We start from the raw sequence: 13,982 nt of genomic DNA on the forward strand, positions 1-13,982 counted from the left end.
CCAGTATGTTTTGCACTCAATTTCCTTATTGTAAAAATATCTGCCGGGGGGTGAGTAGGATTGTTGCTGAACAGCGCCAAATCCAAATTTAATTGTGCACCCTGAATTTGCAGGTGTGTAATTGAATTTCCCCTTCCACACACTGCAAAATATTCGCAGTCTGGAAACAGCTTCGGGTGAAGAAGCAGTGAGTGCTCAAGGGGCATCTGCAGTGATTTTGGAGGGTGGAGGCAGTACTGAAAAGGGGAAGCCGGCCAATTTCTCATCCCACAAAATGAGAACAGTGCCCGTACATTTTGCCTCGTATCTCAGGTTCCACAATTGCTAGAAACTTGATTTTATTTTGCGTGTGTTTAGGGAGCGAGATGATTTCAAAGCCAAAGTGCCACAGAGACACGCTCTCCGCACGGGTTCCCATGCATTCGGAATTGCCATTTGAACAACATGAAAACTGTAGCCCTTGGTGTTTTAAACTACATTCCCGTGACTCTGTATCGTGGTCTCTCCAGGAATCGGAAAGGAACTCGGTGGTTTTAACCTTTACGTACGCGTGTCTGTGTGTATCCCTAAAATGGAAGGGTGGTGGGATCTCAACTCAATAAAATAAGCCAATACTTTGAGTTGGGGGCTCTTCCACCATCTTCAATCCCTCCTGGGGTTGATGTGATTCCTCTCCCACTTTCTGGGATATCCTTCTTCACAGCCCATAGGGACTCTTTGCAGAAGGCGCCCCCTAGTGGAACCTAGGCGAATGACAGCCCAATACACGCACGCACGCGCACCGGCACCTGCCGTGGAGACGCGCTTTCCCCTTGAATCGTGGGCACCGTCTAGTCGGAGGGGGAGCTCTGTCGCTTTAACCCTTTAGGCTCTCGATAGCTTTTAGCTAGACATTGGCAACGGGGGAGAAGAAGGGGAAGCACGCCCAGAGAGAGAAGCGGGAGGGAGGCTCCCGGGAAGGGGGGGGGGGGAGCGAAGAGGACGAGCTTCGCTGCAGCCTCGCGATCTTCTGATTTTAAACAAATGCTTGGATTGCACCCCGCTTTATTTTTATTCTTTTTTTTTCCTTGAAGGAAAATCAGTTTGCAACGTTGGTTTCCACGATCTGCTGCGAGGGCTGACGTCGCGCTGCAGCCGAAACCTCCGGCCTTTCCCTTGCTGCGTTTCCGCCTTGGAAGTTTGACTTTGCGAATTGCAAAATGCCAAAAATTCCAGAATTCGGCATGGATTGACTTCGCCGCGGCATTTTACGACCCTTTTCTTCTTCTTCCGAGTTCTCTCTCTCTTTTTTTAGTCGTCTTTTTAAATCTACTCGTAGGCCGCTTTCAGCCATTCCGGCAGGGTGCAAAACAACCCGCTTCTTCTTCTTATATCAACATTTCTGCAGGCTTTTCTGCCCGCGATGCTTGCTTTGAAGTGCTTTGGGCCATTTTGAGCCGTTTTGGAGAAGCTTGTGCAAGTCGTCGCAAAAAACTGGAAGGGGAATCATTGAATTGCAATTTTGGAAGGGACCCCCTAGGGTCATCCAGTCCAACCCCTGACAATGCAGGCATCTTTTGCCCACTGTGGGGCTTGAACCCGCAACCCTGAGATCAAGCGCTTCCTGCTCTACTGACCGAGCTACCCAGCGCAGCTGCCCTCGATTCTGTCATCACCATCCAAATAAACGATTGCGCGAATTCTCGTGAGAATGGAGAACCTGGAGGCCATCGTGCTGGTGATCCTGGCCACGCACAACCTGGTGCGCCTGCACTTGCAGCGGGGCGGCGTGGCTGCCCGCGCCCGGCGGACGATGCGCCGCGTGATGGCCAACCACGTCTCGCTGCTGCACCAGCTGCTGCCCGACGCGTGTCCGGACAGCGAGGCGCGCCTGGTGGCCGAGGAGCTCCACGCCGGGCCGCACCGCTTCTGGTCGCGCCAGGTCAGCCAGGACTGGTGGGAGCGCGTGGTGCTGGAGACGTGGCAGCCCAGCCAGTGGCTGCAGGGCTTCCGCATGACCAAGGACACCTTCCTGGCGCTGTGCGAGGAGCTGCGGCCGGAGCTGCAGCGCCAGACCACCACCATGCGGGCGCCGCTGAGCGTGGAGAAGCGCGTGGGCATCGCCCTCTGGAAGCTGGCCACCACCGAGTGCTACCGCTCCGTGGCCGCGCACTTCGGCGTGGGGCGCTCCACCGTCGGGGAGGTCTTCATCGAGGTGTGCCTGGCCATCGAGAAGCTGCTCTTCAGGAAGGTGGTGGCCCTCGAGGACCCCAAAGAGGTGATGGTAGTTTTATCTTCATTTATGTACTTGAATTTCCCCCTCCCTTTGTTACTACTACTACTACTACTACTACTACTACTACTTTGTTTGTTTATTGTGTGTGTGTGTGTGTGTGTGTGTGTGTGTGTGTGTGAATTATTAAATTTTCTGTTTTACAATTTAAAATACTCATGTTACACCCTTAAGATACTCAATGACTTCCTTTCTTCTCTTTCCATGGTTCACTTTAGATATCATAAACCCCTGCATGTTTTACAAAAACTATACCATTCAGTATTCCATTATTGCACCTATCAAAACTTATTTACTGTTGAATATATCTTAATGCTGCCAGCCTTTTTAGCTGCACACAATTATTTCCCATCTATTCAATAAACGCTTTCCAGTCTTCTTTAAACATAGGTTCTTCTTGTTCTATTTGTTTATTTATTGTTGTGTTGACATTTCTCTCTCTCTCTTTCTACTATTCCTTTTCTTTTCTGTTTTATAAAGATTTTTATTAGTTTTACATAAAGTTATACACAACAACGATAACCATTCCAAAACAAAAAGATTTGAAGGTTCTTTCGAATCTTCCAACCTCCTTCCCTCCTTCCTTGGGTTCCATTCTAAAGATTTTTTTTCTTTTTCTTTTTTCCCTGCATCTTTTACCATTATCTATCTATTATATAATCACAGTAACCAAAGTTCATTTCACTTTACAACTGTCATTGTATTCCTGCCAATGATTTCAACTGTCTACAGTTGTCTTTCAAGTATATGGTCCGCACTCTTCTCTGGTCGGTACTTCTTTCTTTCCATCTCTGGGCTAGAAGCATTCTTGCTGCCGTCGTTGCATACATAAATAGTCTTTTATTTTATTTTGGTAGTTCCTCACCTACCATACATAATTCTTCCATCTTTTTGTTTTGAAAGGTCATGGCAGGATTTGAGGAAATGGGGTTTCCCAGCTGTGTGGGGGTCATGGACAGGACCCACATCCCCATCATCTGCACTGTCCGAAAGGGGACCAACATCAGCCAAAAGGGGTTCTTCCCTATGTCAATGCAAGGCACGGTGGACCACAAGGGCCGTTTCATTGACATCGAACTCAGCTGGTGCGGTAAAGATAAGGACGCCTCCTTCTTCCGAAACCTAGCCCTGTGTGAGGCGATGGACCAAGGGTCGTTTGTACCTGGGACTCATTCAATGACCATTGGCAACGTGGAGATCCCCCCGCTCATCTTGGGCGACGCATCCTATCCCTTGAAGAAGTGGCTCATGAAGCCCTTCACTGGTAACCTCAGCCCCCGCCAAGAACATTTCAACTCCCGCCTAAGTGACTGCAAGAAGGTGGCCGAAGAGGCCTTTGGGCGGCTGAAGGGACGGTGGAGGTGCCTGGCCACCCGCTTGGAGGTGGCCGAAGAGAACATTATCCCCGTGGTGGTGGGGTCCGTCGTGCTCCACAATATTTGCGAGAATCGGGGACATGCTTTGGTGGACGGGCCTTGGGCCCAAGATGGCGTGTGGGACCAGGCCCCTGAGGGACACCTGAGGCTCCCAACGTCCCCAGAGGATGCACGGGATGGGAGCCTGGTGAGGGAAGCTCTGGCAAGCTACTTCATGAGCAATTCCTAACTCCTCATGGAGCCCTTGGATGAAAGAAAAACACAAAAGTTTCGAAATGCACACTTCAGTTCAGTTCAAAGCAATCTTTGCTCCGAGAAGCTGGGGATCTACCACAGACAGCTCCAGTAAACCATCTTCCGAAACCTTGTTGTGAGGTGACTTTTGCCCCTACACCGTGTGATGTTTCTGATCATGTCCTGAGGTAAAATTACCTCATAACACAGCCTATATATATGGTGAAGTGGAACTCCATGTCTGTGGTCACCACAACAAACAGTTTTGCGAATTCACTTTATGTGTCTCAGTTGGCAAAGCTATGAATTTTATGCAAGTCACTACTCTTGCCCTGTTTCTGTTTTTATTGCAGTCATTTTTATGGTCGTTCCCTGCTGTGAAACTTTGGGGAATGGCAGTTTGTAAGTATTTTTAAAAAATAAACAGTAAGAACATTTTTTTAAGGATTCCCAGCTCCATTATCTGCCAGTGTGTAATGAAGCAGTGGGGAGAAGGCTCTTTGTACGGGAGAAGTAGCAGTTAAAAAGCAGGGGTGCTTAATCCCTTTCCCTACCACCACCACCACTTTTCTAAGGGACCATTTCCTGTTTCCCCCCACTTTACCAGCAAGCCCACCTAGCAACACCCTGGGTGAGGTGGTGTTTGAGCAGGTGTGGGGAACCCTTTGCCCTCCAGATGTTGCTGAACTACAGTTGCCATTGTCCTTGGCCCCTGGCCGCACTTGCCGGGGCTGATGGGAGTTGTAGTTCAACAACACCTGGAAGGCCAAAGGTTCCCCACACCTGATTGGACAGTGTTGTGGAGGGAAAGAGGCAGATGGGGTTGGCAGCCCTGCTTTTGCTGCTGAACATGTAGTTCCTGAATTTGGAGATGGGGCAGAAAGGAGGTTGCTAAATCTGAGAACTGGATTTGCTCAGATGTTCCTCATACCTAGGTTATGTTACCAAGGGAGAACACACCCTGAGGTAATAGAATGTGTACATACCACTCCCCCACAAAAGGTACATACTTAAAATATACATAGAAGCCTGAAGCAATCTTAACAACATTACAAAATTTCATCATAAAACACACACAAACACAAATATATTGCAACCACATTTATTTATTTTTGTGTTCACATTAACAGCATGATTCTCTGCAGGTTTACTCAGAAGTCCCAGTGTTCCCTACATGGGATCGCAACCTAAGTTTCTCCTAAGGATTTTCCCCAGGAGTGAATACAAGATGTGGAGCAGCTCACTTCCATTTCTTGCCCTCCCAGCTGGAGCCAGGGCTCTGATTCCTTGGTCAGCTCCAGAGAAAAGGTGGGAAATTTATTAGCGTGCTGTAATGCTAACCACTTTGAATAGATGGTTATCTGAGGGCAAAGCAGGAGGGAAAGCTGTGCAGAAGGAAAGGAAACCAAAGCTTTGGGCAAAGAGCTGTGTCGACCAGTCAAAAATCATGCCGTGATGGTGGTGTAGCTCCCCTGTAATAAAACATCAGAAACACTTTACCCCCCTCATTTTCTTGCTGTCTCTCCTATAAAGCATATGATTTTTTGTGTTTTTATTTTCTTTTATTTACTTCCATATCTCAGGCTACGGACTCGTGGAAATAATAGCAAGCTGGTTACCTGAAAATGCAAAATCTGTAGAAAATACAGAAAAATCTTAAGGTTGCTTCCACACCGTATATTTAAAGCACATTTTACAAACATGGTTCTCCCCCCTCCCTCCAGAAAATCCTAGTAGCTGTAGATTACTCATCACAGAGCTACAATTCCCAGCACCCTTAGCAAACTACAGACCCCAGGATTCTTCAGGGCACTGAAACCTCAGGGGCATCAGGTCCTGCCATGTGAGGAACAGAGAAGCTGCTGTGTTGCCTTCTAGCTGTGGTTGGTCTGCATTTCCCATCAGCCTCAGCCAGCCCAATGGACATGGATGTTGGGAAGTGAAGTCCTGCAACCTTGAGGGCACCAGGTCCCCAGCCTTCAAGTCAGGGTGTTTGTGTCTCAGCAAGAGACACAGCTTGCCTGTATTGCATTGCGGTGGATGCAACTTGAACCCAGTGCGGTGTAATAGTTAGAGCCCTAACATGGAGTCCTCACACACACCTGGTTCCTACCAAAGCCTCCTGCCCCTCTGCGCTTTTGTATTTTGATTTAAAAAATAATCAGTAATACACAGGGTTGGCAGGGGGAGGTTGCTTGGTTTGGGAGGGAGTTGCCTGTTATTTCAGGGGGTGTATAGTACCTGTTGTTTTTTTTCTTCACAAACAATACAACACTGATTAACACCCTGGAAACTTTTGAAAATGTACAAAAATGTGCCAGGTAATTGCTGGAGATACGGAGATAATTCAGGAACTTTCTACCACATGTAGTGGTTATGTAAGAAAATACAGGTATTCTGGGGGGAGTATTCACTCAGAACTGCAAAAAATGCTAAAGATCTCTTTTAACAAAAAAAACAGGCCTATCTCCTGGGAGTTACAGATTTGGCTATTCCACAAAAAATGAAGGGTATATTTTTATACGCCACAGCAGCAGCAAGAGTTCTTATCGCAGCAATTAGACTATCAGAAAATTAGACTATCAGAAAAAATAAAGAATAAATCAAAACAGGAATTTGTCTCAAAATGGGAGGTTTTCAAATAAGACTTTGGAAGAAGAGTTTTCTCAAAGCGGCTCACATTCTCCTTTCCCTTCCTCCCCCACAACAAACACTCTGTGAGGTGAGTGGGGCTGAGAGACTTCAAAGAAGTGTGACTGGCCCAAGGTCACCCAGCAGCTGCATGTGGAGGAGCGGAGACGTGAACCCGGTTCCCCAGATTACGAGACTACCGCTATTAACCACTACACCACACTGGCTCTCCAAAGAATATAGTAGTTTAAACTCTGTTGCAGCATTCGAGGAACTTCAGTAATAGCTGCAAGTTAGATATAAGAGTTAAGATATATTAAGAAAAAGTTAAATGATGATAAAAGCGTGTATTGGCAATAACTAATATGAAATTGAAATAAGGAATAGACGGGAGGTCGTGCCTGTTGTTTTTTTAATGTGTTTTATTTATGTCAAGTGTGCTGGTGTTCTGCCTGTTGTATTATTTGTTTACAGCATTTATTTTGGCAACACAAAGGCTCTTCAAGAGCAGCTTGCAAAAATCAGTACTTGCCATCTGAAAAGTCACGGCACACGAGGAAGAAGAACTGGGAGGGAGAAGGGAGGAAACAAGCTCAAAGTGGGTTTGGCTGTATTGCCTTTGCACCTGCATTGCAGAGGGGAGATCCTTGCAAAGACCAGGTGCCAGTCTTGAAGAAGGCCTGTTTCCACGTTGCCGCAAGATGGAATTCCACAGGTCGCCACACATCTATAGGGGCCACCTCCAAATACGGTAGCTTACTTGACTAATGAGTTCTGTTTGGGGCTGCCCCTTAGTCTTCTTCAAAAGCGGCAGTTAGGTGGCAAAGGGGGATGTTCTGGCAGGCACATACAATGCCTGATCTGAAATAACTGCACGGGCTGCCAGTTTGTGACTAAGCCAGGTTAAATGTTATGTTATTTGTGTATATGGAGCCCTAAACAACTTGGGACCAAGTGGAGATGGTCTGCAGCTCAGTAGCTTTGCATGCAGAATATCCCAGGTTCAGCCCCCACACCTCCAGCAAGGACTGAGGGAGATCCCAAAACTTGAGGAGCTGCTGCCAGTCAGTGTAGACAATACTAAGTTAGATGGACCAATGGACAGACTTGGAATAATATAGCAGATTCCTATGTATGTGAGAAACCTGCCTGCATGAATCTGGCAAGCAGAAAGTGGATAGGGAAAAGTTTTCCTCCCTCCCTCCTAATACTAGAACTTGAAGGTTATCCAGGGAAGAAAATACTTCAAGCAGCACCTGTGGAACTCCCTGCCACAGGAGGCCATGACAACCACCAACTGGGATGGCTTGAAAAGAGGATTAGACAAATTCACAGAGGGCAAGACTGGCTATTAGTCATGATGGCTATGCACAGTCCGAGGCAGTAAATGTTTCTGAATATCAGTTACTAAGAACCATAGGAGAGGAGAAGGCTCTTGTGCTGCGATCCTGCTTTGGGGGGGGGGGGGGTTCCACAGAGATCTGGATCATGAGTGTAGCCAAGCCTTTTGTTAGGGGGCATAACCTCAGTTTGCTATGTATTTTCATTGATTTTTATTGATTTAGGGGGGCAGCTGCCCCTCCCTGCCATCCCTGGGCTACGCCAATGTTCTGGATAAGACCTTCTGAGAACAGGATGCTGGCCTAGATGGACCGTTGGCCTGATCCAGCAGGCTCCCCTGATGTCCTCCTCCTTTTAATCTGTCCACTTTTATATATAAGAGGCAAGTTGCCTTTTCCAAAAACCAATAACAAAATGAAATACAAGGAAAGGGTTAAATGAACCGAGTTCTCCTTGGCAGAGAGGCGCATGAATTTGAGAAGGGCAGATGTGAAGAAGGCAGCCGCTTTGTGCCCCTTCTCCTCCTTGCTTGGGAGACTGGCTTTTGGGGTGCACACGCGCACACCCCGCTTTATGAAGATCTGGGAAGCCCCCAAGACATCAGCAGCAGCAGCAGCAGCTGTGATGCAAAGACCCCCAGGAGAGGGTGAGTTTCAGGCAAGGCCCGGATCCAGAGGAAGAGCAGGAGAACCAGAAATAGCTGGAGAGAGGGAAGCAGCAGTGTTGCAAGCAGGGAAACCGAGAGTCTGCGCTGGGGTTGACAACTTACAGCCTCTCGCCTGTGCCTTTTTGACCGCAGCCTTTGAGTGGTAGACCTGAGCTGCTGATAGCACTGTGCTATGGCTTGCATCACTTGCATCCCTGCTTAGGAATCATTTTTGGATTCTGTTCCATTGAATCTATGTCCAGCGTCTGAAGCAATGGGTCTCTGAATACCACTTTATGGGGAATCAGAAGTGGGGACAGCATTGTTGTGCTCGGATCCTGCTTGTAGGTTTTGCCTTGGGGGATCCAGTTCACCACTGCAAGAGATGCTGGACCAGAGGACCAGACCCAAGAGGGCTTTTCTGATGTTCCTAAAAAACTGCAAATACAGTCGTACCTCTGGTTACTTCCGGGTTTTGGTGGCCATGCATGCGCAGAAGTGCTAAATCGCACTTTGCACATGCACAGAAGTGCATGCACAGAGGTGCAGATGCGGGTTGCATACACTGCGGGTTGCGAACGTGCATCCCGCACGGATCATGTTCGCAACCCGAGTGTCCACTGTACTAATAACTGGTGTCATTTTTAAAGCAAATCAGTCCTGCAAATCTCGAGCAGCTGCTCAGAAGGATAGTGTGTTTATCAATCTTATAACAGCAAGGGGTGTATATTGTCCATTTGGTGATGGTCCCTAAAGACTGAACAGTAAAAGCAACTGATCTTCTTTTGGTCTCACATTTCTCTGCCTATTTGTATTCAAATGACCATTTGGAAGAAAGAAGCCAGTGTGTTTCCTGGTTATTTGGAAAAGCAGAATATTCCTGTGGGTTATTTGGAATAAACCAATGATTTTATACCCCCAAACAGTTTTGCCCTTGTAGCTAGCTATATATAAGAAATGTTTATTTGAACTATTTATAAGCCAGGGATGATGGGAGTTGTAGTCCAGCAGCATCTGAAGGCCACAGATTTCTCAGATCTAGGGGTGGGGTGGGGAATCAGTTCTGTTCACATTTAAATGGGAACCTACTTAATTAGCGAAAGAAAGAACTGAAAAACATCCCCACCCCACCCCCAAAAAATCACATTTATCCTAAGTTTTCAGTGCTGTTCTCCAGCCAGATAATGTGTACAAAATTGCATGTACTGGGGTAAACTGTGCAGAGTAATGCATATTTTTTGTGATTGCTTTGCAAAAATGTTGGGGAAATTGCGGTGGTGGGGATATGCATAGAAAGAGGAATTTGCAGAAATTGAAGAACAAATCATGTGGAGAAATGAATTTAAAATTGGGGAAATTAGAATCTCAAATCGAGATAGACCTGGTTTGCGTTCGTTTTTTAATAAATTGCACAGTTACTGACATTGCGCTGGATGTTTTCCAGTTTCGTGTGCAAAGCAAGGAAGCATGCCTGGAGTAAAAACAGAAAAGGAGGATCCAGCAGAGTTCGGACCAGGGGAGTCCCTGCAGAAGGACATTCACATCATCCAGGTGGAGCCCAATGGAGAGCTTTCTGGGGAAGCAGCTGCACACAGAATTAAGCAGGAGCCAGATGGAGGGCTGCAACAGTGCTGGGAAGCTCTGCGGGGTAGGTTCCCAAAGGATGTGGCTGCCGCTTGGCCAGGATGGGAAAATCCTCCGCCACCACGGCCTCACTTGGGGAAGATCCCAAAGGATTTTAAATATTCCGTAAAGGGATTTGCAGACACCAAATGGTGGACTCATGAAGAGTGGAGGGTCCAAACGTTGCCGGGTGTTAATGGAGAATCCCATGAGGATCTTTCTGGGCACCTAGCAGAGGGGGGCATTCCTCCTGGCTTGGAGGCCCAGCGCTTGCGTTTCCGGCGGTTCTCCTATTGGGAGGCTGAGGGGCCCCAAGAGGCCCTTGGACATCTCCGGGAACTTTGCTGTCAGTGGCTGGAGCCGGAGAGACACACCAAGGAGCAGATCCTGGAGATGGTGGTCCTGGAGCAGTTCCTGATGATCCTCCCGGAGGAAATGCGGAGCTGGGTCAAGGAACGCGGGCCAGAGACCGGCAAGCAGGCGGCGGCTCTTGCAGAGGATTTCCTCCTGAGGCTGAAGTGGTCTGAGAACCACAAAGAGCAGGTGAGAAAACTGTTTCATCCTGAGGGTCACAACTTTCTCAAAAATTAGCCCTTAACAAAAAAGTGATACAATCTGCATTTGTGTGTGTGTGTGTGTGTGTGTGTGTGTGTAAAAATCAGTCTTTTAGTGTGGTGGCACCTACACATTGGAACTATGGCTATCCAGCAGACACCTTCGTTTTATAATTTTCTGCACCTGCTAGAAACATTTTTGTTTAGACAAGCCTTCCCAGTTATCTAGGGAAGCGTATGTGTTTCAAGTTTACTGCTGGTTTTTCATTTTTTGAACTTTTTAATTGTTTTTACTAATAATTTTATTGTTCCTTTTTGTTTTTGGTAAACTGCTTTGAGGTTTTTTTGCTTAAAGAGAGAGACAAAATCAAGCAGCATATGAAATAAGTAAATAAAAAAAAAATGAAAATATATTATTCACTGGCCTTCATTTCAGACACCATGTGGGCAGCATCTGTCAGAGACTGTCACGTTGAAGCTTTCCATGGAGGCTGTAGAAGAAGGCGATGGAGAGACCATTGTCCCAGGCAAGTATTTACTGAGCATCTGATGTGCTTGCGGTGTAGCAGGGGCTCCACATTCCTCCTATGTGAAACTCAGAGAGCACCTAAAGCCCACACTCCCGATTTGGAAACTGACATAAGGTATGAGGTCAAGATTCCCGCCTCCCCCTTTAAAAAATTTGTTTTCCTCGGTTGTACCTGAATGAGGCAGTAGAAAGGCTATACAGTACTGTACCACTTCAGAGTTGTTGATGAGGAATCCTGTTTTTAAACACTTTTCTTCCTAACAAAGTCTTAAAACAACTACACTGCTTGCCAGTTATTTTCCAGGCCCACTTCAAGGTGTCAGCTTGGGCATTTAAAGCCCTAAATCAGGCTTCCTCAACTTCGGCCCTCTAGATGTTTTTGACCTACAACTCCCATGATCCCTAGCTAGCAGGACCAGTGGTCAGGGATGATGGGAATTGTATTCTCAAAACATCTGAAGGGCCGAGGTTGAGGAAGCCTGCCCTAAATGTTTTGGGATCCAAATATTTGCAAGAAGGCTTTCTTCCATATTTACCTCCCTATATGTATTATAGTTAGGGCTTTTTTTCAGTTGGAACTCAGTTCTGACACCTCTTCAGTTGGGTGCCATTGCCATTATAAGAGAACAAGGAAACAGTAATGATGAGTTCTGGCACCTCTTTTTCTAGAAAAATAGCACTGATCATAGTGAATACCACTCATATTTGTCTGCACAATTTTTGTCCCTGGCCCTGAATGAATATCCAGATTATAGGAACTTCCACTCCCTTTTCCATTTTAGATGGAATTATCTGACACCACACCCCTGATAAAATGTATAGGATTGTTTGTGATTTTTGTTGACATCTATGTTCTTGTTTGCCTGTTGTCTTTGTCCATGGAGTTTTCTTGGCAGGGATACTGGAGTGGCTTGCCGGGTCCTGCTCAAGGTGGATCACGTTTGGTCAAAACTCTCCACTACGACCTGTCCATCTTGGGTGGCCCTGCACAGCATAGCTCATAGCTTCTCTGAGTTATTCAAGCCCCTTTGCCACGGCAAGGCAGTGATCCATGAAGGGTTTTTTTCTACCAAACTCTGGGAGGCAGTGGAAGACAGGAGTGCCTGGTGTGCTCTGGTCCATGGGGTCACAAAGAGTTGGACACGACTAAATGACTAAACAACAACAACATATTCTTATTTAAATGAGTGGTCAGCTTGTCCTCTTAATTATGATGGATAGATCAGTTCATACTCCACTTTGTGTCCTTCATGTGACCGATTTAACAGGTGTCTTGTTTTCTTCCAGCTGTTGACTGGCAAGTGAAGGTGAAAGAGGAGCCCAAGGATGAAGAGACTCTTCTGCCAGAAGGACCCAAGAAAGGAGATGTCCCCACAGGATCATGGGAAAACACCAAAGAGAAAAGTCCTCTGGATCCTGAAATGGAACTGATGCCCAGAGTTTTGCAGGTTCAAGAAAATCACATAGAAAACCATCCATGGAAGACAGCAGAGCTATCCTTTCTCCATGAGGGTGCTCACACAGGCTCACACAAGAGGGCCTTCCAGGACGGACTGCTCCGGCGTAAAAGAAAGAAGGCGGGTGTGGATGGCGGGAAGAACTTGTTCCCGAGCTCTGATCTCCTCAAGAAGCAGAGACTGCCAACGGCAGAAAAGGCATACAAATCCTCGGAATGGGGCAAGAGCCTCAAGTTGAGGCTGCACCTCAATATGCCTGAGAGGAAACGCATGGGAGGGAAACCCTCCATCTGGTCGGACTTTGGGAAAAGGTTCCCTCAGCCTTACGATGCTCCTCAGCCCCGGGAAATCCAGACAAGAGCGAACCAACACGTATGTTCGGAGTGCGGGAGGACCTTCAGTAGGCAATCGCACCTCCTCATACACCAGCGCATGCACACAGGAGAGAAACCGTATACGTGTTCGGAGTGTGGGAAGAGCTTCAGCTACAGCTCGGTCCTTACAGAACACGAGAGAATCCACACAGGGGAGAAGCCCTACGAGTGCTCGGACTGTGGGCAGACCTTCAGCCGCAGGTCGTACCTCATTCAGCACGAGAGAACCCACACGGGGGTGAAGCCCTACGAATGCTCCGAGTGCCAGAAATGTTTTACGCGGCGCAGCGGTCTTCTTCGACATCAGAAGCTGCACGTGGAAAGGAAGCCAAGCTGAAGCCGTGTCTTTTTAAGAATCTTTCATTTCCTTTAACTATGCATTAAAGATAATATTGTTGAGTGTTCTAGATGGCCACAGGAGAATTGGATGAATAAATATTAACTGTAGGTTGTACAGGGTTGTTGTTTTTCTTGTTGGGGGAAAAGATGTCTTCTGTAAGAAGGTAAGAATCATCTTGCTAGATCAGACCAAGATTTTGTTTATTTATTTCCAGTGCTTCCCACACAAAGTGCAGAGCAACTACAGTCCGTTTCAGGGGCCTAATCCGGCCCGCCTGTCAGTTGAATCCGGCCCCTGTGGCAGTTTATTTCCTGGAGTAAACTTTGGTTGGCCCTTTGGTCGGCACTCACAGCCCTTCACTTCATCAAATCCGGCCCTCTTTGAAAAATGTTTGGACACCACTGCCCTAAATAGATACTTTTTGTAGAACACGACTAGCAGAGTATTCCAGCAATTCAACAGAGGAAGAAAACAATTGAATATGTGCACATGTAAGATAAAGAGACAAAAGATATAAAGAAAAATATTGAAAGAAACTTGTGCAAAAGAGGCAATACAACAATATTCCAAGATCAGACATTAGCAGATCAAAAACTCATATACAA

General features: G+C 46.9%; 2 protein-coding genes across 2 annotated transcripts; both read left to right on the forward strand.

Annotated features, from left to right (window-relative positions):
• Nucleotides 1-552: 552 nt before the first annotated feature.
• On the forward strand, nucleotides 553-4,329 carry LOC310837775 (uncharacterized protein). The gene is made up of 2 exons (XM_083724864.1): nucleotides 553-2,257; nucleotides 3,176-4,329. Exons 1-2 carry the CDS (start codon nucleotides 1,691-1,693, stop codon nucleotides 3,875-3,877), a joined length of 1,269 nt encoding a protein of 422 aa, XP_083580990.1. The 5' UTR covers nucleotides 553-1,690; the 3' UTR covers nucleotides 3,878-4,329.
• A 3,297-nt stretch (nucleotides 4,330-7,626) lies between these two features.
• On the forward strand, nucleotides 7,627-13,491 carry LOC310837479 (uncharacterized protein). Its single transcript, XM_083724122.1, has 4 exons — nucleotides 7,627-8,500; nucleotides 9,945-10,666; nucleotides 11,114-11,204; nucleotides 12,494-13,491. Exons 1-4 carry the CDS (start codon nucleotides 8,323-8,325, stop codon nucleotides 13,372-13,374), a joined length of 1,872 nt encoding a protein of 623 aa, XP_083580248.1. The 5' UTR covers nucleotides 7,627-8,322; the 3' UTR covers nucleotides 13,375-13,491.
• The last annotated feature ends 491 nt before the right edge of the window (nucleotides 13,492-13,982 follow it).

This window comes from Podarcis gaigeae (genome assembly GCF_964106915.1).
Source record: "Podarcis gaigeae genome assembly, chromosome: 2".
Classification (NCBI taxonomy): domain Eukaryota; kingdom Metazoa; phylum Chordata; class Lepidosauria; order Squamata; family Lacertidae; genus Podarcis; species Podarcis gaigeae.